At 32.5% G+C, this 26966-nt stretch overlaps 1 protein-coding gene across 1 annotated transcript; it reads left to right on the forward strand.

Annotated features, from left to right (window-relative positions):
- Window positions 1-5042: 5042 nt before the first annotated feature.
- On the forward strand, window positions 5043-18804 carry LOC143080234 (carboxypeptidase B-like). Its single transcript, XM_076255962.1, has 12 exons — window positions 5043-5149; window positions 8072-8152; window positions 9011-9086; window positions 9587-9723; window positions 10047-10131; window positions 12188-12286; window positions 14157-14255; window positions 15384-15494; window positions 16048-16141; window positions 17012-17217; window positions 17637-17721; window positions 18555-18804. Exons 2-12 carry the CDS (start codon window positions 8073-8075, stop codon window positions 18746-18748), a joined length of 1266 nt encoding a protein of 421 aa, XP_076112077.1. The 5' UTR covers window positions 5043-5149; window position 8072; the 3' UTR covers window positions 18749-18804.
- The last annotated feature ends 8162 nt before the right edge of the window (window positions 18805-26966 follow it).

Raw genomic sequence — 26966 nt, forward strand, 5'->3', positions numbered from 1 at the left:
GGCCTTCAACAATGAGCAAAGCCCATACCGCATAGTCACCTATAAAAGGCCCCGAAATGACAAACGTAAAACAAATCAAACGAGAAAACTAACGTCCTACTATATGTATAACAAGAATGTGTCCACAGTACACGGATGCCCCACTCGCACTATCATTTTCTATGTTTAGTGGACCGTGAAATTGGAATAAATTCTCTAATTTGGCATTAAAATTAGAATGATCTTATCAAAGGGAACATGTATACTAAGTTTCAAGTTGATTGGACTTCTACTTTATCAAAAACTACCTTGACCAAAAACTTTAACCTGAAATTTGCACTATCATTTTCTATGTTCAGTGAACCGTAAAATTGGGGTCAAAACTATAATTTGGCATTTAAATTAGAACGATCATATCATAGGGCACATGTATACTAAGTTTCAAGTTGATTGGACTTCAACTTCATCAAAAACTACCTTGACCAAAAACTTTAACCTGAAGCGGGACAGACGGACGAACGGACGAACGAACAGACGGACGGACGAACGGACGCACAGACCAGAAAACATAATGCCCCTCTACTATCGTAGGTGGGGCATAAAAATGAGCGAAAAACAAATATGTAACACATCAACAAACGACAACCACTGAATTACAGGCTCCTGACTCCGGACAGGCACATGTACATACAGGATGTGACAGCCTGGGTTAAACATGTTAGCGGGATCCTCCAGGTTAGCAACCCTCCTCTAACCTTGAACAGTGGTGTAACATTACAACATAAGAACAAACTACAAAAATCAGTTAAAAAGGCTCAACTCATCAGATGGATACATATAGAAATACTACACAGGTGGACGTGGCCGGGTACTTGTATATATCCCAACCACACAAACCACTGAGGACAGATCTGAGAGTACTCGCAGTTACTAACAGTAAGTCCAAATCCACTAACATTAATTAAAAAAAACCAATGCATCTAAGACTAAATTAGCAATCAGTACTGTACATAGCCTGTATCAAATGGATTCAGTATAAAGACGTCACAAACAGTCAGAGAAAAACATGACAATGAAGTCCATAAACGATTTCAGTCATGCTGTCGTATTAGTAGATTCTGCATGTCCTGCTGATCATTTTTTGAACTGACAACATCTCTATCTACTAAAGGTTCATACAAAAAAATGACAAACATAAGTGATATTCTTCATCCAACATGTTCAAGGACAAACACTCGTACAATAAGGAGTTGACTGACGATGAGGGCTTGGGTGGCTGATTGTGTAGTTTTTTTTTTGTCATTTACATATAATCTTTATTAATTTTTTATTTAAGTTTCAAGATAACAGCAAAACATTATAAAATAGTAATAGGGTAATAACTCTTATAATAGATAATCAGATAGTTTTGGCCAGCATAGTATATATGAACAGTATAGGTAGATTTTGACATTCTGTTAATGTCTGTCCCGCCAGTTCGTCTATCTATGTTTTCTATTCAGGTAGCATGAGTTATGCTGTATTAATTAAATGTAATTTATCTTTCAAATTGTCCGATATTTATTCGATCCGCCCCCAGTCTTTAGTTAGGGGAATGTTGTTTGTCTATTGGGTTTTTTTTTTTTGCAATGTCGTTGTGAATTTATTTTTGACTTAAGGGTTCGAATGTTCCTTTGGTATTTTTTTCCTCTCTTGAAAATATAATAAATTATCTATGGTCATGAAACCGAAACTATGTCGCTCAGCTTCCATCTCTTACAAAAAAGAACAAATCCACCAACTTTCTATTATCTACAGAGGTACTGGATAGGATTTTGGGCGGAACCTCGATTTTCGTTTGAGGGGCGAAGCATCCGATTTACCTTTAAAGCCCAATTGCCAAAACAAAAAAAATCATGGTCATCACAATTTACTATGACAAAGAGTAAAGTCACTAGGCTGTCTCTCATTTTCCAACGTAGAGTCCGATTGGTTTTTTTTCTCTCAGCGCCAATTAGGTTGAAACTACATCAGGTTATTAAGTCATTACTTAACTGCAACTGAAAGTAACTTGTTTAATACTACTTTAGACTAACACATTTATACAATGATGTTTGGTTTACAATGGATCCAGGGAAAAGAGAGAGCGAGCTAAAACATAGTTAACAGTTCCGGACAATAGAGCCCATTATTGCGCTGTCACTTTTAAAATGTACCAATGAGTCGACGTTTTAGAAATGAACTGATCGGACTGCAGTACCGTTTTTTTTTTCATTGTAAAATTCAGCTCGATGGTCGGAAACATGTTGAATGAAAAACATTTATGCCTACTACCCAACATAAAATGTTTTGGATTCAAAATGTGAGATATTTTGAATAACTTTTTATGAGAAGACTTTGATGCAAACGACAGAAAGTTCATTCTTAGTTTTCTATCCATTGATTGTCAGCCTTATTACCAGAGAATATAGAGATATAAACAGTCTCCGGGACAAGTTTGCAATTCCGCTGAGTGCAAAAGTTGTCACCTTAATTTTTGGAGTTAAGTCAATATGAAGTTGATAACTTGGTTGGTATTGGGTCCCTCATATTTGTCCTAAATTCTTTTGGCTCTAGCACCACTGTTGAAAAAGTTATGTCCCTTTTTTCAACAATTTCCTCAGAGGAAAAGTAGTTTTCCTCAAGGGAAATCAAATTTCCCTAAAGGAAAAAGATTTTTCCTCAAGGGAAAAAGATTTCCCTTAGGGAATTTGCTGCATAAATATTTCCTTTGAGGAAATTCTATTTTCTTAGAGGAAATTCTTTTTCCTTTGAGGAAATTTGCGGCTTGAAATTTTCCTTTGAGGAAATTCTATTTCCTTAGAGGAAATTCTTTTTCCTTTGAGGAAATTCTTTTTCCTTTGAGGAAATTTGCGGCTTCAAATTTTCCTTTCAGGAAATTCTATTTCCTTAGAGGAAATTTGTGGCTTCGAATTTTCCGTTGAGGACATACTTTTTCATGTTAGGAAATTTGTAGCTTCAAATTTTCCTTGGAGGAAATACTTTTTCCTGTGAGGAAATTGTTGACAAAGACTTTTCGTTAAGGGAAAATTCAAGACAACAAATTTCCCCTAAGGAAATCATTGTTCTTCAAATTTCCTCGAAGGAAATTTCTGAACATCAAATTTCCCTTAAGGAAATGTTTTCCCTTATTTTTAAATTGTTAAACATTTCTTCACTATACCATGTATATAAACAGTATGAATATAATTTTTACAAGACTGAATAATTGATACAAATGATATTTCAAACTTTAATAAATGTTTGACTCAACATTTTAATGACATTGAAAATTAATACAGTCTGACTGTTAAGGTCTAGGTATTGTTCATACTTTTTATATAACTTTAACTTTGATTTATACAAAAAAATTGTAGCAAAGGATTCTGTTTTCTTTGTAATTGTTTCAACGCACTACATTAATAAGCAACCAATTTGAATGTCATACCATTTGTAGTGTTCTAAAGAATTTGTTTATATTTGCAGATTAAATAATAAAATAAACACTTTTCCTGTTATTTTAAATTAAAATGTTCTTCTGTTTCAGCTTGTGTACAGTTATTCAATCCACTAGTAAGAATTCAGTGAATACATTATTCCATTCACTAAACATTTTCCTTCAATTCTAAGAGAAACATTTTTGAAAATTGTTCTTCAATGATCTTCTTCTGTATATTTGATATGAGGGAGCAATGTAAATGAGTGGATAAAACTGGTCCTTTTTTCAACAACAAAATAGTACTTTTTCTGCATTTCTCCTTTCTTTCGACTAATATATATAATATGTAGTTGCTTTTATACAATAGTGTTTTTGTGTACTATGATAGAACTCCATTTTGTTTAAGGCCATTATCATGTGATTATGATGAAATTTCCTATTTCTTTTTTTGCAGGAAAGCACACATTCCAGTTCAATTTCCTCTTCAGTAATGACCTATTGATCATGAAAACAAAGATGTCTGATCACCTATAAATACACAAAATAAACAAATAAAATGTTATAAATGGAGAGAGAAACAGCAATAGAATTATTTTGTCATGTTTATTAACATTTTAAATATACTTCCTTTCTTACTTGTGAATGCTTTTGTCTATAGTTCTTATATTAGTTGACTTTGTGCATTTGTCAATCGTTCAAGTTGAGGCAGTTTGTTCTTTATACATATATATGTTGAGCTGTTAAACCACTGTCTTAAATTAGGGTAGGGTTGAGTGCTTATAAACCTGTTTTTTATTACATGCATTAGTTTTTATGGATTTATGTGAGTACTTAAAACTTTGTGTCTTTTCAATTTAGGGAAATGTATAAATTTCTTGCTAACTGTAAACCAACTTATTTTCGCGAGCGATTTATTTTCACAAGCAATTTATTTTCGCATTTAGAAATATAACACGCATATAACTCGACGCGAATGTTTTTCATATGTATCTTCCCTTATTAAAATACATTAAGTAAACTTAAAAATTGCGAAAAATAAACAGCTTCGATGTAGACTAGAAAGTATAAAACACAAAAATAAAGTATTCGCGAAAAATTAGTTGGTTTACAGTAGTCCAGTCTGTGTTTGCAGGAAATTTACATCATTAGTTGTCTGGTGGAGAGTTGTCTTATTGGCAATCATGCCACATCTTATTTTTATATAATCTTGCCATATAATAGTTATTAAAATATTTTAAGGTTAATAAAAGATCGACGAAAACTTTGCCATTTCTTCTACCGTTTAAATCCTGGGTGTAAAAGTTTAATACCCTTGCCCCTTTTTAATACATTGAACACCAATTCGGTTTCACTTCGACGCCAATGCTTATAATACATATACCTAGCCTTATAAATAGTTATAACTGACCTTTGTTACTTTCGTTTTCTGAAAAATAACATCATTCGATCAGTGACCTATAGCAAAATTACCCCAAAACTAAAGTTAATTGAATGAAAAAACAGAAAGAAAATAAAGTTGTTTATTCACAATTATTATGAAAATATTCAGTACTTACTCCTTGACGTACTTTAAATAATCATATCAAGTTTTGAAATCACTGATACATGTAATGAAACTGATTTCAGACATATCCGCGGGCTCAGATAATTCAAGGTAACCACATAATGTCTTTATTCCACGTTTAATTTTTGGACGCTCGGACGCAAAACAAGGTAAGAAATTAGAATTATTCCTTTTTCGAAATCTTTAATTTAAAAAAATCAAAACAATTTGGCTCTATACACACATGCTTGATATGTATACATTGAAGATGACCCCTTGTACTGTATATTCTGGGCCCATATATTAGTACATAAAGCTTATAATTTTAAGATTTGTTCCGAACGGACAGATTTTTCTACATGTCAAATGAAAAATTAGAGTACTACGATTGGATTTCTATATTTTGAAAGGTGGTTTTATGCTGACAGGCTCTGTACTTCCTCTGCCAAAAATAACATACCTTTTTTATTATATATATTATCTTGAATATAAATAAGAACTTGTTCAAGAATTGTTAGATGAAAAAAGATCTGCCGATACTTTGAATAATTTTAACATATTTTAAAAATGAAAATAAACATTTAGTTAAAATTTTGTCAGGAAATACTGAACAGAAAGGCACAATATTTCCGGGCTTATTGGTTGCCTAGTCCAAAATTAGCTGATTGCATACTTATCCGGTTCATGCGAATCTCCGAATTCTTACCTAGCTTTGGATATACCTTCTGTCCATTTAGGTTTATATGGATTTTATATGTTTTTGATAATATGTTGATTGTCAATATTTTGGCCACGAGCATCGCCGAGGAGACATTTACTGTCGAAATACGCAGCTGGTACAGACAAAAATGGTAACGTTTATGTTATAATTATCAAGTATATATTGAACCTGAAAAAACGCACGTCAATTTCTTTAAACAGGTGCATTGAAAATCAAATATACAAGACTTAGTGCAGTGTTGTGGACCTTTTTGCTTCGCATCACGGTGCGGAGCTATTAGTTTCAGTCGAAATACACGCCATCTTGAATAAATTACTTAATATCACGTACAGATTCTGATAGGTTGCATTATGACGAGGCTGAGATATAGCAACAGCTATTGGCTTAAATGAGATAAAGAATTACAGACTTTTCTCGTCCAGGATAAGACATCAAATGCCGGAAAATTAACTATGTGTATTTCAGTTTCGATCAACTGTCATTAATTCATGTTCGTTTTATTATGCATACATTTCACAGATAAATTCAATATTGAAATATCAATTATTAATACGTGTTTATTTGCTTTGTTATTCTGCAATTTGCACGATTTGCTTTGCTAAACAATGTTCCTATCAGTACAATGTTTACAAAAATGTATAATCTGTATTTTATAACTTCTGACAATCTAGGTACACCTCCAGAAAGGCACACATCAATAGTCGTGTCTATTTTTAATTGTTTTAATTTTCAACAATAAATTTAATTTGTTTAAAAGCATGGTTGTATACGCACACTCTTAAAGTACATCCATTTTATATCAATCAATATCTAAAAACACCACATTTCCAAAACTAATCCAAGAACCGCATGCACACATATTACCTTAAATTATGGTAGAGCGAAGCAGTCCATAGCTTTTTAGAAAGCTAAAACTTGTTATATTTAGACTCAGGTATATTTGATGGCGACATTTTGATTTAGAAACGCGTTTATTTATACAAAAAATGTTTAATATTTATTTCTATTTTGACTTATGATCAGTTATGCATATCACTATCTTCGATATCTTGCGAGGCATGATAACTGTTACAGTTTTAATGTAGTTTACAGCCGAATACTTTATTTCTCATAAAACTACAATTACATAGTTATAGAGAACATACATAAATATAACTATTACAAGATGACTTCTTAGTTATCGTACATTTGATCATGATTTAGACTAAGTGAGTTTTACTACATACATGTATATAAAACGAATATTATAGAATTTTAATTAAAAGTTAAAGAGCTCTGTAAATTAATATATCATTTCAGGCGGTACATTAATTTCCAGTTTGAACGTAACTCTTCTTTGGCAAAAACAAAATAAATTGTCATAAACCTTCTCCACAAATGTAACAACATTTTCAAACGTAAGGGAAATTACTGTCTGAAACTGTTATAAACTCTAATTGTTTGGATTAATTCAATTATCACATAATTTCACCAGCCTTCAAGCGATGATTTTATCATTTTCAACAAGATATTATCACATTCTTTCCGTACTAGTGTGAAATTTTAATAACTTAATTTAAACTTAAAAGTTAACATATACACAAATGTATTTACGTGACTGTGAATTGTTAAATAAGTAATGCTTATACATGTACATGGTCCGAGACCACAATTATTTCGTAGTGCATTTCTTTTAGAAGATAAATGAAAATTAAAAAAATCCCACCTGCGCTTTCTCAATGAAATTTTTACAGTGTGTTGTACTACTTTTGGGACAAATTATATCAAATTATAGAAAACTTCATCGGCTCTAACTCAAAATATGGACAATTTTTATGTTTAGGGCGTCTTGAAATCTTTTGACAGCTTCCGAAGTGCTAATTTTCAACCTTTTCCAGATGGACCAAATCACTACTTTCCTTTAAAATTCTGAACCCATTTTTTTTTACAGTGTAATTTCACCCCCCCCCCCCCCCCCTTCTTGCAATTTAAGACATTAAACATGGAGAAATAAATTTGGAAGGGGTATAAAAGTTAATGGCAAGTAACCCACTGTCAACTATAGGGACTATGACCACATGTAAAGTGTATGAGTTATCCTACTACCTCGACAAATATGCAAATATTTTCCTTTTTGAAATAATAAGTATTTGAAACTTCAGCAAGGAAGAATCAACCTAGAACATTAACTGACGAAGAGATAAGTATAATGCACTATTTGAATAAGCCCATGCCTAACTTTTCATTTACAAGAAACTTAACGGATTTTCCGAATTCGACGATTATAGAACGAGAATGTTCAAATCCATTTTTACTCACTACATGTAACACTTACAAAGATAATTGACCTTATATGAGATATAATACTTTAAAAGTTTTTGTGATATTTCAGAATGAGGTTAATTCTAGCTACGTTGTTGTTAGTATTGGCTTTTGTAGATGGAGTACCAGTGAAGAAGAGAAGGTTCGATGGGTTAGTTTATTTAAATTCATAATAATGAGTTTTTTGTTGGTCTTTGTTTGAACGTCTACATTTTCGAAGAACATGTCGTTATCTCGATTAAATCATATCGATATTTCGATTTAATAGGATCGTTATCTCGATTAATTCACATCGATATCTTGATTTAATTAAATAGTTATCTCGAATAATTCATATCGATATCTCGATTTAAATTGGATCGTCAATTGGACCAATCAATCAAAGCATATGCAGTGTGTGATCGCTTAAATATTAATTAATTAAACAAAATTAATGTATATTTATAAGGACTGAGTGCAAGGGATCGTCACATTTAACGTTAAAAAACAGATTATATGTTATTATATTATTTAAAAGAAGTGTATTCTAAGAGTTTGAATGTTGAGAAACAAAGAAATAACTATAAACCCGCAAAATGTATGTGTCCCTGTACTAATTTCAGCATTTTTGTCATATTTAAATCAATTAAGGTTGTTTTTTCAGATTTTGGTTGTGGTGACCAATTGTTTCTGTAAAATTTATTCAAAACTTTTATAAACTTAAAACTATTTAAAGTTGGCGAATTGTATGCGACTATCTTTCTGTTGGAGACTGTATGTTGCTCTCGAATAGTAAGAATGCAACTGAAACGTCGAGAAAAAGTCTGAGCTTGAAAACAGCGAGTTTATATTCATCTAAAATAGTTTGAATTGACATGTAAAAAGCATATTGGATAAGCAATTAGTTTTGTTATGAAGAGATTGGAACGATATGTATTTTTGTCAGCTTGAAAAATCTTGTAACTATGTGAATTAATATTCAAACTTTCTATTGGTCATATTTTTGACAATCCATTTGTTTTTGTTTTAGCAATCAAGTTTTCCGTATGTTTCCGAAAAGTCACGAAGAAGTAAAGAAAATATTGCATCTCGCAAAAAAATATGACGTAAGTAATATTTTCTTCTTTAAACAAAAGGTTCACAAGACGTATAATTATAATGCATAGTACATAATATTGTATAACAATATGTACAAAGACGACAGATTGGCATGCATGAAGACGTCAGTTCGACATGGACAAGAACAAAACCGTCAGATGACAACAATACATTTCACATATAGAAAATACCATTTACATCTAAAAGGTGTACACCAAAAGTAAGTATGTGAATATACGAAAAAATAATTGCTAAACGTATACTATATGGTTTGTGTTATTAACTGAACATACGAATACAGTATGTGGATTGATTGGAAATAAGACAATTATTCACCTGGGACAAAAGGAGGTACATTGTACCTGAGAGCAACTAGAGGTAAATGTAAATGAGCAAAAGCCATACCGTATTGTACGCAAAAACATGACAAAATATGAATCATTTTAAAGAAAACATTCCGTCTTACGGAAATACAAATCATTTACTTCTGTGTTTTCAACATTTTTAGGCAGATATTTGGAAGCTTCCGAGGTCAGCTAATAGCAACATGGACGTACACGTGGATGCAAAACATTTAGATCAACACTCATCCGATTTGGAGTCAATAGGAACAGATTACACAAGATGGATCGATGATGTTCAAAAGTGAGTGCTCTTACAGGTTCTGGATGGGGTCTTCATATCATATTCGTTAAATGTGTTGGCCATTTTTCTCTATTTGTTCCGAATCGTTATTCCATGTCTTTTCTTTATAGTCCCCTCCCCCACCCCACCCCATGCATTATCTCTTCTATTAAAGCCACCAAAACCCTCAGCATGCATAATAAATTTATTGGTAAGACAATATGTTTATATGGGCCTATAAGAATGGTCTATATGAGAAGTTGGGTTACGAAATATACCTGCTTAAATTTTTAAGATTGCTTGACATGAACAGAAATTAAAATATGCGTATTTTGTAAATCTAGGCTAATTGACAGAGAGAATAAACCCGTTTCTCAACGGAGACAATTAGAAGGTTTCAACTTGGCTCAGTATCATTCCGTTTCTGAGGTAAGTAATGTAGTAGTTAATCCCGGTTTTTAGTGGAGTTCGTGTTGTTTCTTAATTATTATTTATAACTGTTGATGTAAATGTCCTTTGGTTTTGTGAGTCTTTGTTTACTCCTTGGTTTTGATTGTTATTGTCTTAATAACAAATACGTATGTAATGTTTATTGGTTGTTAAGGTAACAAACAAGAAGAATCTTGTTGTACATATGTATATTTCATGCACGAGGAAGCGTTGTGTGGATTAAGACGTTTCGCGGGAAAGTCAGTGGTTGGGTCCAAGGGTATTGGGGTGTTTGAGAGGCACTCTTGTGTTCGGTATCGGGAACATTTAGAGAACACCCCTATCCAGTAAATAGTGAATTCGCCCTAGAGTATATAAGTGGGTGAGGAATATAGTTCGGGTTCTGTCGATGTTCTTACAAAAGAAGATTGGCTTACAATAGAGAGTACGCTACATAGCTGTAAGATTGATATGGCAACTTGTACTGGGGACAAGTTGGTCTAACTTTGAAAGTCGATAGAGCAGTTTGTCCCACTCGGAGGACAGACTGCAACAGTCCGCATTGTTTGTTAGTTATAGACTTACCCGCTCGGAGGACAAGTTGTATCAGCCACAATGACTGGTAGTGACAGACTGTCCTACTCGGAGGACAAGTTGTATTACGTCGATCGTAACTACAATCCCCTTCCCTTTCATGAATGTGACCTACCGAATTAGACTTTTTACCGGATTTGTAATCACATAAGCAACACAACGGGTGCCACATGTTGAGCAGGATCTGCTAACCCTTCTGGAGCACCTGAGATCACCCCTAGTTTTTTGGTGGGGTTCGTGTTGTTTATTCTTTAGTTTTCTATGTTGTGTCATGTGTACTATTGTTTGTCTGTTTGTCTTTTTAGCCATGGCGTTGTCAGTTTGTTTTAGATTTATGAGTTTGACTGTCCCTTTGGTATCTTTCGTCCCTCTTTTGTTCCATCCCGCACTGTCTGGTAGTAACATACTGTACCAGCCCGCACTGTCGAATAGGACAGATTGTTCTAATAGGAGAACAGGCTGTGTTCAATATATTTGTATATATATAATTGTTTTATTGTTCATTGTTACTTTGCATCGACTAGGAGCTAGTGTATATATTTTGGTTCATTGTGCATAGCTTAGATAGTTATAGTTTTTGGTATTTACATATTGTTTGTGGACAACTTGGATCCAAGTATTTACTGGAACGTTCGTTTAAGATATAAACGCCTGGTTGCACGTTACACGTATATGACCTTTTCATTAATTGATTTTCAACAGCTTACACACTATTGGTACCAATATTAATTTCTTTGAAAATGACCCTGATTCACTGCAGGCAGGAGCAAAGTGGGTATTAGAAGAACAGTGACGAATTATTCATATTTGGGGTTCCACTGACTGCCGTAGAAAGTGCCCGCTCCGGTTACGCTATATACGTAATAACTATATATATTATCATGGTATAATATTACATGTAAGCAACCAAATTTTCCCAAGAAAAGGGGGGTTCGGGGCCCTGCATGCCCCAACCCCCCTACCCTAACCCCGCCTCTGAAGAAGATATGCAATTGCTGTCTTATTTATAACAAAAGTGTTATCGGGACAGTCCGGCCGTGAAAATTATTGTCACGTAGTACATGTATCTATGAGAAGGGTTACCCGTTACAAATATATTTTATAGTTTGAATGCAAAAACATGGCATTTAGAAATATTTTCATGAATGTTTGTTGATTAATAGATTTCATATTCTGTGACATAACAATTGCAGGCGTTGTTAAGAAATTTCTCAAGCAAAGTAAGAATGTTATTAAAGTTTATTCAGAGGAAGGGGCATGCATAATGCAAATAACGGTTCCATCATTGAAAATCTTGCATTTCACCCCCTCCCTATGCAACAAATATCAATCTATAAAATAGAAAAAAGAACGTTTAAAAATGTTTTACTTTTTTTTAATTGAAAATTACATCACAATACGTAGTTGTTTAAGATTCTATATTAACATTACCTTTCATCACATGTGTATTATATGTTTACAGATTTCACAATATTTGCAAGAGGTAGCTACAACTTCGACGCGTGCAGAACTACACACAGCTGGTAAATCGTATGAAAATAAAACGATAGAGTACCTCAAGGTAATATAAACATGTATACATGTAACATTTCAATTAATTAAATTGATTGAAAGCAAAACGTTATTTAAAATTGAGAATGGAAATTTAGCATAGTTCTGTGTTTCTCTGATATCTATGATGTGGCTCTGTACTTACACATTACGTCATTGTGTTATTGTTCTATAACAATATTTGTATTCTTATCTTTCTTTTTTGCTAATGTGGTATGTCTGTATGCTTTTCTTTGATGCATATGACGTCGTGATGACTCTGTACTTATACATTCCGTTATTGTATTTGTTTTTATAGTGATTAAGATTATAAAACAATGGTTACTGCTATATCCCTATTTTTTACATTTATGCATATGATATCTGTTTGGTTTGTTCACACATCATAATACATTGTCATTATAATTGAATTTGAGGTGTATGTCAGAGGTTAAGCTAGCTATAAAACAAAGTTTTATCCACCATTTTCAACATAAGAAAATGCCTGTACCAAATAAGGAATATGACAGTTTGTATTCATTCGTTTGATGTTTTTGAGAATATGATTTTGGCATTTGATTAGGAATTTTCCGTTTTGAATTTTCTTCGGAGTTCTGTATATTTTCCTATTTTTAACAATTTTTACACGAAACACATACTTTTTCGAAAATTGCTACAGTCTAATTGCAAATATGCAGAATTATGTAGTATGTATGAATAAAAGGAAATGCAGATTTAATGTCAATTTAATAAGATAATAACTCCATCGACAAACAGAAATCCCCTAGAAGACTATCAGACACCCAGTTCAAAAATATGCACATCGGGTTGTTTTCTGCTCTTTGGTCGGATTTTTTCTTTGACACACTGCCCGGTTGTATTCTCTTTTCTTCTATATATATCAAGCTTATTCGAAAAAATCTCGACACGATCTTCTTGGACCGACCTGTGGTTCTAAAAGAAAATAACACCATATAGGTATATATTACATCCCAGCTCCTTTGTTCTAACAGGGGTGATCTGAGCCGGATCACCCCTACCAGATCACCCCAGTTTGAGTTTCTTTGTTATGCATGCTTTCCTTTGTTCTGTAACATTTTGGCGGGAATGTCAAATCCACTATAAAACTTATAAATAAATATACAATTATACGGAAAAGACTATCTATCAAAATTCACGTAGAAAAAAATCCAGTGTATATGCTGGGATTCGAACTCAAAACCTTTAACATATCAAGCCACGACACAACCACTACACCAAGACGACTGGATACGAACTATCAGTAATTTAACATACTTAAAGGAAGCAATAAAAATATACTTAAAGGAAGCAATATATTTTTATAAGTGGGGCGAGTTGGCAGACCTTTATTCAGTGGGGTTTGAACCCTTTTCGTTAATAAGTGAGTTGTCAGTGATTGTTCAGTTTGATTTTACACTTTTTCAAAAGTGGGGCGATTTTTTTCATAAAGTGGCGATATAGGTTGGACCGATTGGCCAGTGGGGCGAGTTGACATTGTTTGATATCTACTCATCGTGTTCGGGGGTCAAAAAGGGTATAAATCATATAGTAATGTATAAGGTATACTATAATGGTTGTGTGGCGTTCTAAACTAAATTTTATGAATTGTAAATGATTTTTCGTCTAATCTAAAACAGCTGGGATGTAAAATAGTTATCCCACTCGGACTTGGTGTGTCAGTGTTAGATCACCCTCTGGCCTCCGGCCATCGGGGTGATCTTACACTGACACATCGCGTCATCGTGGGATAACTATTAAATACACACACAAATTTCTGTTAAAAAATATAAAAGGAAAAAAAGCATTTTCTGATATTCAATGTCCATACTGTTTAATGGTGTTAAAAAAGGGAATTCATACATTTCTAAATTTATTGACAGATTAGTACAGGCGGATCAAAGAAAGCTATATTTATTAATGGTGGATTGCATGCACGAGAATGGATATCTCCTGCAGTTGTTCTATACTTAATTAATCAGGTATGTAATATAACATCATATATTTCTTTTATTGAAATTCATTCGTTTAAAGATCGGAAAAGCATTTTATAATGTCTCATGAAAAAAGCCTCTTCCTTTAAATGAATTCCAGTAAGGCCAAAGTTGCGCATGGTTATTTACTTTTTTATCAAATGTGATGCGTATGCTTCTTTAACTTGAAAATGTTCGTCCTAATAGCATGCGAATGGTATACTTACTTGGTGATAATGTTGATAATGTAGCGTTGCAAATAAAAATTAGAATATATTAATCTTAAAATGAATTTGTCATGTTGATTTTGATAACATGATGTAGAAATCTGTTATAAGGAGCAAACGCATAAAAAAAAATCAAATACAACATGTATAGTAATAATTAACATGATATAAACAACAAATGGAAATAAACTCATCATAGATACCAGGATTAAGGTGGTATGGAGGTCTTTCGCCATCTTGGATTGTACAAAACAGATAACCTAAGGTCCAGATTTTCTATTAAGTTAGCAAAATTTGATGCAGCAATGCAGATATTTAATGTGAATTTTCATTTAAAGAACCAATTTATAAGAATACAAGTGATAAATATTAATATTTTTACAAGTGATGATTATTTTTGGTTGTTTTTAAATGTTTTTAAATTGGCATTTTAAAGGGAAGTAACTCTAAAACTGCATTTTCTGAAGGAATCAACATGGAGTTTTCCTATTTTGTATTATAGCCGGGGAAAAACCAAGGCGACCCTATCTTTTCTTTTTATATTCTCAAATCATTGCTTGAAAGCTATCGTTTCGCAAATTATTTTACAATTCTATCATGTAGTTTACTTTCTAATCACAAAATGGTGTTTTTTCCTGTATAAATCATACAAAATGTGTCATTTTGTCACAACCTGTAGCTTGAGAAAATGCCTGGTGACCTATCATTTTTATTATATTTTTTGAGCATATATCACTACATTTTGGTAAAGTATGAACAAATTCTATCATTTTTTTTAGACTCCCATACCACCTTAAATTTCGTGGAAAGAAGTTCAATAATAAGGTCAATATTATAATTTTGATACACGAGAATTGTTTTCTCTCCTAGCAGCTACTGATCTATTTTGTTTATCACCATCCCTTTTCAGTTAGCTTTGAACCCAAACAACAATCCTGCTATAGACAGTATTTTAGAGAAGTTTGACTGGTACCTTCTACCTGTAGTTAACCCAGACGGCTACGAATATTCAAGGACAACCGTAAGTTTTATTGAAATGAAACCCTGGACTACATAATTCACACGTTTTACAATTGACTGTATGAAAATAAAATGAAAGACGGGCAAAGATTCAAAAGGATTATTCAAGTCGAAAACAACTTACGATGCCCTGGAAAAATGAAAAAAAAAATAAATACCAAAGGTAAAGAACTGTTCACAACACACAATATGACAATTAAATAAACAATGAGGAGAACGACCCTCTCCAAAAAAACAGGGTGAGTTCAGTTAAAGCAAATAATGTTCTACATTTGCACCCGTCTTGTTACTATTGTAAGTTCATACTTATGAATATAAGTTTAATTTGGAAGGTCAAATGTGATGTCTATTTTATTAAACAACAACACTAATACCTCATTTGTAGAAAATTACAAGGCATACATATTTTAACCCCATGGTGTTCGTTTGCTTTTTTTATTTCGAAAGTTTGTACATTGTTTCTTCTAGACATATTGAAATTTGGCATTATTTCAAACAATTTAGATGCTACCCTATGGCGGAAAAATAATCATAACGATGTTGTTATATTTTAGGAAAGGTATTGGAGAAAGAACAGACAACCATCATCATCTGGTTCCTGCATTGGCGTAGATTTAAACAGAAACTTTGGATTTAAGTGGAACCCAGGTTTGAAATCAATTGACCAAACAATACCCATCCGATTTATTTTAAAGAAATTATCTTTAAAAAAAAACCCAAAATCGCCTGATTTGACTTCTAAAGATTATTTCAGGTTACGTCAGATCTAAGAGCACATAGAACCTCTCAATTGCCCGTTACTAAAAACCTGCACATACTTGGATAAAGTAATAGAAGAGGCAACATAAGTATGAAAGCTGAGTCAAGTGTGCTTGCTGTTACTGTAAGCTAACTGAGGCACCTGTACAACTTTAGATCGAACTTTGCCTTGCAGCCAAATTAAAATCAGAATAAAACTCTTCATTGATTTCAAGAATACAAATGATCCCAGGAGGATATATATAAAACTTTGGGCCAAAACAACGAACCACTCGGAAAAAAAACCCAATTAACTCCCTTTACAAGAATAAACCTACAAACACGTGACATATAGACCACATACTTTAATACAACCACATTATTTGGATTTAGTTAAAGTTTACTGGACTTGTGGGTACACAAAACTCCTTCTTTGACTATTTAGACCGCCTCATGTAAAAGTAACACAAACATAGAAACCATATTGACTACAGCTTCAGCTACCAGCAGGTTAATACTCAATTGACATGTGCTTGTGTTTAAATACTATTCAGCAGCTATTGCATCTAGTAATGCAATGAAATGAGTGCTGTGAGTAACTTATAGTGAAGAACTCTTGATCCTTTTGAACCTGTACAAAGTACAAAGTTTCCTACTCATCTTTCAAAAACTGTTTTTGAAAAATTTATTAAAAAAAACAATAGTAATGCTCACTGTAAAAAATCAATTCTACACTTTAAGAAGTAATCACCAACTATTATATCCATAATCTTTTTGAAGCGATTGGTGGAAGTACTGATACTTGTTCGGATGTTTATGCCGGTACCAAAGCATTAACTGCACCAGAAACAGCAGCTGTAGGAAAACTTATGCGTGAAATTCATTGCCACACAATAGCATACCTCGACATTCACGCTTATGGACAAATGTGGTTATGGCCATGGGGATATACCGCTGATGATTTGCCATCTGATCTCGAAGACTTGGTCAGTATGAAAACAACGTTATAGATAGTATCGTGACACCAGTTTGCCTGATGTCGGTTGCTTTGTTCTTTAGGTTAACACTATAACAAATTTTATATTTGTAAAAAGTTTACACACTCAACATTGAATATAACATGCAGAAAAATTCATTTTAACCCTTTACTATATAACCAGGAATACAAAGATGAATTGATGAATTATCGGAGATTTTTCTCTCAACTGCATTTCTTGCAAATCTTTATAGAAACAGGTAAAGGCTTTCTTTGTTAACTTTGTAATGTGTAATACAGTTACTTTAATTTTCAAACTTAAATGAATTAAATTCTTAACAGAAGAGGTAAACCAACAAACTGTCTGACGTTACTTTGATATATATTATCCTTCCATTAATTTGTATATTTTAATGTATTTGAAAACAGAAACACTATGCTACAGTAGGAGCAAATGCAATCAGCAACAAACATAATACTCAATTTATGATTGGTGGAGATGCTACAGACTTATGTAAGTATATAGTTTTATGTACCTATGCTTATGTCAAATTATATCTACTAGCCGCAAATCTAGGGTCAACCCACCATTTTTTTTTATATTGCAGTTGTTATCTTATAGTTTGTTTCTGTGTGTATTGCATTATCGTTTTGTTTTTTGTTGAACTTTAGTGTTTCTGTTGTTTTGTTGTTTTCCTTGATTGTTGATGTGTTTACCTCAGTTTTAGTTTTTAACCCGGATTTGTTTTCTTTCGAATAGCGGTATACTACTGTTGCCTTTTTTTTGTACTTGCAGTGCACTTGTCACTTTCTAACGATTATGATTATGGTTTAAGTCACTGCATAAGAAACTGCCACGAATCAGATTGTGGGAAGACAATAATTCAATAGTAACACGTTTCTGAAGATTTAGATAGAATGGAATAATATCTTTTAAAACTCAATCATATACGTGTCTTTAACACATTAGTTAACCTTATTTACACCCTCGTTTCACTCCTCCGAAACAAAAGTACAAAACATGAACAGAACTGTCATACTAATTAAAGTCATATATTTCTGATTGTAGGATAAAGCAAGTTCTAAACGTTAAATTTTCCATGACAAGACTTTCAGTTTCTCTCATGTACTTTATTTTAAACATAACTAATTTAAACAAAAAGAAACAAACCAATGCAACAACCATTTAACAAATCTGTCAAATAATTGTTTTCATAAAAGTTTTTTAATATCGTGTTTCTCTAAAAGTTAGTTTACTACTAGTATAAATGAAATAAAATTCTGGGTAACGCAGCATTTCACTTGTTTCATATCTATCATATTAATATCATAATAATTTAATTTTAGACCCAGCTGCTGGTGGTGCTGACGATTATGCAAAAGGCGTCGCTGGTATACAATATTCCTACACTGTTGAATTGAGAGACGAAGGAAATTACGGATTTGAGCTGCCGGCCAATCAAATAGTGCCTACTGGAGAGGAGATGTTAGAAGGCATTCTGGCTTTTGCTGAAGAAATATTTGTTCGTGAAGGGCTATAAATTATCACAATGTAAAGAATAAGGTTTTAAGTTTTCAAATATATTTTTACGATTTATCTTTGTTTTTTTAGAACTTACCTAAATGAAAAATAGAAATCAGAAGCTTTCAACTAAGGAAATTGGGGTGGATTAACAGAATAATAACTCGACGTATATTGTCGTGTAACATTTGAAAAGAGTACATGGAAAGAGATAACAGTACTAAATAAACTGCACCAAAACCATGGAAATTTGTTACGTTCCGGTTTCATTTATCTAAGAATGCCTTCTCGTTCCTCATGACGAATAAAACCAAGTAAAGTCGTGAACGGCCGCAAACATATGTTCCGTAAAAAAATGATAAAGGTGTCCAAAAAATATTAGGTACAATGTTTTAACGTAGAATCTTTGCTTGCGTGTAAATAGTAATATTTATTGACAAAGTCTGTAGCGGTAATAATCGTTGTTTGTGTGAAAATTTTAAACCATTATCATCAAAGCACTGTATAAAGTATAGTATACATTTACACAAAATTTTTTATTCTGTCTGTTTGAACTGTGAGCTTGGAAAATGTTCCGAATTTCTTTCTTGATTGGTAGAAATCTATCAAATATTTAACAATGGTTTAATATGGTAATGTCCTTGTAAAAGGTTTTTACTATGATAAAAATAGTATGTTATACCCCTAATTTTGTCATTTTGACCTATTATGTCTGTTTGTTTTATTTACACAATGTTGTCAATATAAATGAATTTGTATGTGATTATCATACGAGTGAGAGGTTTAGCAAGCTATAAAACTAGGGGTAGTCCAACATTTTCTACGTAGAAAATGTATATACCAAGTTAGAAATGTGACAGTTGTTATCAATTTCTTTGATGTGTTTGAGCTTTTGATTTTGCAATTAGATTAGGGACTTTCTGTTTTGAATTTTCCTCCGAGTTCGGTATTTTTGTTATTTTACTTTTTCGTATATTGTAAAACTCCAGATCATTAGTTTTTCTGAATGGCTGGAAACTGTATCTTCTGCTAATCATTATATTGTGGATGCTATTGGCTTTATTATCAACAGAAGTATTAAGAAAATATCGTCTTCCTATCACAACCTTGTAATTGTAATTTCAATGTTTTGGTTTATTTAATTGGTTGAAAAATGCATGTATTTTTAAGGTATCAAAGGTTACACATAATGCATATAATTTTATTATTATTTTACGAGAAGTTTGTGTACCGTGCAATTAATTTGACCTCAGGTTTTTACTGTCTTTGTTTTAGATAAACATTCAAACTAAATGGAAAAAATTATTCTGTCCAGTTTTATTTTACATGATTCACAAAGAACACCGAAATGGTATACAAAGAACAATAATGCAACTAACACAAGATATAAATATAAGATATATTTTGCTAATCAAATCCCCTGGTTTCATTAGCAATTAATAACACAGGGAGGAACCTTAGCGTCATTGTTGTAGCACTAAGGGACATTGTTCACAACCAGTAGTGAAATAAGATATTTAAAGTTGAAAAAAAAGAACAATAATGCCATCATTGTACGACTCACAATTGCAGTTTTAGTCTTTTTCGTTGGTGTTAAGGGATGACGTCACCTTTTTTCTGATTTAAAATAAACATGTCATAAGCTCAATTGCCAGGACCTTTACCAATTTTTACAAATTAAAGCAACAGAAGTTTACCGATGTTCAATTCTCATATATCGATCAAGTAGATGAAAAATCGCTTGAACTCTAAATGATGTGAGAATTGGATAAGTTGACAAGAAAAACGAATCATGCTTTGCATGGATCACCTGTAATGCAAGATTCTCTTCTTTATCCCGAAGACGAACCAAAACTATTATGCTAAATTGCTATCAAATTAAATAGGGAACTTTTATTGACATTGATCAAATTTAAAATTGCAGATTGTTTGGAATTTGTATGATATCAAGTGATTAAACATAATGTGTACAGAAAATACTTCTCCAAAAAAGCATCAGATATTTACATCTATGACAAAGTGTACAGCAAAGTTCAATAAGTTCTACCATTAAAGTTCATACACTTAGTCGATAATAACACGCATAACAGTTATCGTATTTCACAGAGAAAAATAGTATCCTTATCAAGGTTTAAAGCTATCTGATCAGTCCAAAGATCAGACAGGAAAAGCTGCAAATAATATTCGCCAATTTTTGGTGAGAAGGAATTCCAGTGTAAGTATGGTAGTGGAGTGCCATCATCAAATGTCCACACAAACCCCGGATTGTATGAATGTCCTTGTATAGCTAAACGCACTGTTGGTTTTCCTTCTGTAATTTAAAATGCGTTAAAATAAATATACATTAATTTATTCTAAATCAATGTCATTTATATGTACCTTTTGACATCAAATGTATACGCACATAACTTAACATAGACCAACACGGATAAATGACATTAGACAGATTTTCCAGAGAAGTTTTATTTTTATTTTAGTGATATCGTACTAAAAGCTTATGCTTTGGAATCTTGTTTGCGAGTTTTAATGAAAATGACACGGTTTGGAAAAAAGTAAAAGACTGTGCTTTAAAACCCGTCCCCATAGATCCTTTTAGATGAAGATCAGGAATCCCAGGACTGCCTTTCATATATTCTTTTTTTTTTAGGAGATTTTTTGTTGTGTGTTTTTCATTTGTTTTCTCTTGATAGATAACTTTTCTATTTTCCATACACCACAGCGATAAAATAGGCATTTGAATCACATTTATTTGTTTTGTTTTAGAAAGGTCTTAGATCAAATTGTTTAGAAACTAAGAACCCTTCTCCCTTGCAGAGTTGGACTTAGTTGAATTAAGCTACTTTTTATATCCTTTCGGACATAAACATGTAGCTACTTAAATGTGTTTTCGATAACTTATGCATATTGGATTTCAATTGTGTGTGTTTTGAGAAGTCCTGTTGAGCGTAAAATTATAATTCACCAGATTCTTGTAATTGTAAGTGTAATTTTGATATAGAAGAATATACTGTTAAAGAATACATTTCGTTGTATATCGTCCCAAATTGGCCATGCAGGTGGTTTCTACACACAATAGACATACCATATTATTTTGCCTCAGTATTCCACAATTCTTTGAAAATAAGATCGTTATATAGAAATTTAAAAGAAGAAGTTTTGGTGTGTTAGAAACTCTCCTGGATGTTTCATTCATGTATAAGTCACTATAGTATATATCATTAATCAATATAACATTACATGCCAAAACAACAACGTAACTCAAGATCTCTCTTGGATATATCAAGGGTCACACTTTACCTTCAAAAAAGAATAAGTATAATACTTGAGCCAACAGTTTTCATTAATATATTAATTTTCTTTATACAAAAACTGATATCTTGAAATATATTTGCTGTTATAAGCTTCACGACAAAGGTGCAATTGGATATTAAAAGCTAGATTCTAGCCTATCGATTTTTGAATATCGGCTCATATTTGCTTTCCATTCAGTAATTTTCATCATGCATGACAGAATTCGTTTATCTAAAAATAAGCTCTAAGTTATGGTAAACGGAACACCTAATGGAGTTTTTATTCTCCACCTACGATAATAGAGGAGCATTATGTTCTCTGGTATGTGCGTGTGTTCGTCCGTCCGTTTGTTCGTCTGTCCGTCCGTTCGTTCGTCCGTCCGTCCGTCCGTCCGTCTCTTCCGTTTCAGGTTAAAGTTCTTGGTCAAGGTAGTTTTTGATGAAGTTGAAATCCAATCGACTTCAAACTTAGTACACATGTACCCTATGATATGATTTTTGTAATTTTATACCAAATTAGAGTTTTTACCCCAATTTCACGGTCCAATGAACATAGAAAATGATAGTGCGAGTTGGTCATTCGTGTACTGGGGACACATTCTTGTTTCTTCATAAACTAGCTCAACGCTTTAATCGTTAACTATTTGTAAAGAAAACCCGAGCCTGTCAATGATCTAAATTAAATGAATTAGTGTTTATTGAACTCCAAAAAATATTCCAGTGAATTGTGAGGTTCAGATTTTTGGCAATTGTATTCAACAGTTAAAGTCTTTTTTTTTAAATGTTATGAAAATGAATCGAGCCAAATCTATTTGAAATGTCGGCTACCTCTAAATATAACTTAAAAAAATTAAAAAAAAAAAATGATTGACATTTTTAATACGTTAGTCCTTCCTGTTATTCAAATTCAGTAAAAAGAAAAAACAAAGTTTGGTGATAATTATACACATTTTGCACGTACCAGTCACATGTTCAATATCCTGTGAGTCGATTCTTAATAACTCTCCACCATAGGATGCACATGTTGGATAGATATGTCCTGGGTAATCGACATGGTGTACTCCATTGAAATTATAACAAATATCAAGTTCTCGATAGTGCAAAAAACCATTATCGGACGGACATCTTCTGGGTACTAAAACAATAAAATAAATTTATTTAAGGTTATCGAGGATTTTTTTTAATCAACGCATCAACACAAAATGTAAATGATAATAAATCAACACGATCAAGCTGAAATTTTCAAAATAAAATCGAAAATGAAAATTGGGAATGTCAACTACCCGACCAAAGACAAGACAACAGCCAAAGGCCATTAATGGGTCTTCAATGCAGCGAGAAACTCCCGCACCTGGATGCTTGCTTCAGCTTGCCCCTAAACAAAAATGTATACTAGTTCAGTGATAATGGACGCCCTAATAAACTCCAAAATATACACAAAAAACTAAAATTAAAAATCATACAAGACTAGCAAAGGCCAGAGGCTCCTGACTTTGGACAGGCGCAAAAATGCGACGGGGTTAAACTATTGTTTTTGATATATTATCCCTCACGCTACATCTCTAGTCAATGTAGAAAAATAAGCACACAACATGTCTTTACGTGTTTTGACACCATATTTGACACACAAATAATGCTAGCGACAACTATTTGGAATCTGTTATATATTTTTCAAATCTCTAATATAGAAGTTTATAAAACCACATATTTATCTAGAATAAACTAAATATAGAAACCAGGATTAAAATTTATATTTTCGGAAGACGTGCGTTTCGTCTACAAAAGATTCATCAGTAACGCTAAAATTAAAAACTGTTGAAAGTCCCGACAGTACGAAGTTGAAGAGCATTAAAGACCAAACCATTATTAAGGTTTTGCTGATTATACAGCTTAGGTAATCTATTCATGAGGTATAAGAAAGTTTGTTGTTGGCACTACTAGTCAAGTAATTTATAATTTTTGTATTATGTTTTAACTGTTCTCGATAATCTAACAAGTCGGCCGTCATTACTTAATATATTCGAGCAACGTAGGAATAAAGATAAAGATATTATACGAATCCATTAAACTCCGCATAGTAGTCGATTCATTTCCTGAACTTTTTTCCTTCACTTCACTAAGCAGTTGTGCGGGGTTGGAGCTAGGACAACCGGCGGGGTTTGTATAGTTAGATAACACTGAACAGACAGTTAAAAATTGGGTTGAATCTATAATGAAAGAACAGAATCAATTCAAAAACCTTTTCTTTCTTGTAGCTGTCAAAGTATATCTACCAACTGTAATGACACAATCTATTACTTTGGTTGATCATTTTTGTCAAAATCTATTTAAATAAACACGACCGCCATTGTTACATGTGACGAAGTGAAAAGTATGATGAAACAAAATGGATTTTAACAAAATTAGTGCAATTTCGAAGGAATGATATTCTGACCAAGTCTTTAAAGATAGGAATTTTTGTTGACATTCAAAGCTTTGTGTCAACTCCCCTCTGTGTACTCGTTGCTATTTTAGTTTTATATAATTATTCATTATTAGTTGTTTTTGGCCTCAAACTAGCCTTCAGTGTCTGCGTTAACTCTCAGGTATATATATCTAGTGTTTTTTATGTTTTGATAGTTTTGTTGATTATCTATATTCATTTGATGAGTAAAGCCCTGTAGTGATTGTCTTTTGATGTTGTATAGTATCATATTTTTTTCTTTTATTGTGTTGTGAATGATTCTGACCGTAAGTTTTCTTATTAAAGTTGTTTTTACATCTGTTATTATGAAGCCTTTTATAGCCTCCTGTGTGGTTTAGGGTTAAAACATATCTGTTCATAGTGGATTGGGAAACAAGTTATTTCAACTTACATTAATCCCTCTCCGAGTGCTGCCGTGTAGCAGCATTAGCCTGCTCTTTTCGAAATATACAAGGGTCTTTTACGTGCAAGAGATATTGCTCTCTCCTAACATGGGTCAGCTTTTTATAGACCCTTTCCGATGGATTATCATCGTTTCTGAAGACGTACTCGCAAATAGTGTCAAGGGATAGCCGAAAATTTAGTCGCTGAAATTTTCTTCCCGGAATGCGAATCGAACCAGGAACCTTTGTGTTGGTATTCCGATGCTCTAACCACTACACTACGGATCTCTAATCACTGTGTTTATTCATTTGTGCAATGCGTTCGTTTCCTTACAGTTTCTCACTTCATTCTATATCGTTTGGTCTTTGATGGATAATTGTCTTTTTGGCATTCATACAACATAGTTTTTTTATGATAGTTAGACTGTTTTTATTCATCTTCAAGATATGAAAACTGAAGATTTTAAACATTTGTGAGGACACCACTTGACAATGATCAATTCATTCAAGAATACGACCGTAAACTTATGTAGTTATTACATTATTATTGCTTATAGTCATGAGCCATTGACCTTAGTGGGAGCAAAAATGGCTTCTCAACAAATATTGTGCAATAAACTTGAGCTTCACTTAAAGGTTCTATTTATCCGCGATTTGCATTTTAATATGTATTCAAACAAAAAAGAAATCACTGGGTTTTGAGTTTTAAAGCATTTTCGCTTGGCTTACAAGCTGTTATTTTATATTAGAATAATAATACATATGAATTACTGGTATGTCGGCGATAGTGACCAAGTTATAATATTTGAAAAATATTTGCGTTTGTTAATAATTTTGTAAAGACTACATCCGTTTTCAACCAAACACGCTCATGTACTACATGATGTTCAGATATAATGAATCTTTCATCTTAATATAATTGTCCTTTCGAATAAAAATTGAACAATGACGCATAAGAACACGATACTTACTTTCTGTTAAGAGATACATTTTCCATCCAGTTCCAGTTTGCATTGGTTGGCTGTACTTGAATGTCTTGGAATGAAGTATACACTGTTTTGTGTCATTATTATAGAAAAACGTCATGCATTTCTTATTTTGAAAGCATTGATTAGTACAAGAAGCTAAACCTCGAACTATGGACGATCCGACGGCCCCAACTATTTGAAAATTTCCCGAAGTTAACAATTGCGCTTTAAAAGTTTGAGTTAAAGTCAAACTCTCAGGAATAAAAGAGATCAAAACAACTAACAGTATACAAACATGTGTATACTTCATTGTCGCACCTAGAGTAAACCCTAAACGTCTCTTTATATATGCGAAAAGGTCTGTGTGTGAACATATTGGTTAATATCTGCAAACAAATGTTTTTTTTATATAACAATGAGTGAAATAGGAATCAAACTTTATATATTTAGATGTTTTGTTTCTAATTAAACGTTTGCTACTTAATTATGTATTAGTTTTTACCATTTCTGTTTAATTACAGGTTGTAAAAGTCCTAAGCAAATATGCCTATATAAACTGTTATAAGATTGAACAGAAATATCAATTTAAATATTTTTGAACATTATATTATTATGATTATTTATTTGCACAGCCTAAACATATTTTTTTCTAGCAAACATGTTTCAGTTATCGGACAAACGTAATACTACTCATTGGTACTATAATTATATCTTTTGAATTGTAGTAAATAAAGGCAACAGTAGTATACCGCTGTTCAAAACTCATAAATCCATGGACAAAAAACAAAATCGGGATAACAAACTAAAACCGAGGGAAACGCATTAAATATTGTATAATTATAAACAAAAATGCTTGGTTTTTTTGTGTCTCAAAATACGTACGTCTTTGTGAAGGATGTTTGATATTCATATTTATCAATTTTGGTTCCTAAATTATTGTTATGTTTATTTCCAAACATTTGTCACACGAACTTTGGATTCACTTTTCCTACAAAATGAGACATAAGACAACCAATTCTGATTACTTATTGAACTCCTTCACTTCGATAACTATTATTATTCCATATTGATAAAATATTAGTAGGTTTTTCTATAGGAATTGGATTTTGAATAAATAAGCATATTCACCTGC

This window comes from Mytilus galloprovincialis, chromosome 6 (assembly GCF_965363235.1).
Source record: "Mytilus galloprovincialis chromosome 6, xbMytGall1.hap1.1, whole genome shotgun sequence".
In the NCBI taxonomy this organism is placed as follows: domain Eukaryota; kingdom Metazoa; phylum Mollusca; class Bivalvia; order Mytilida; family Mytilidae; genus Mytilus; species Mytilus galloprovincialis.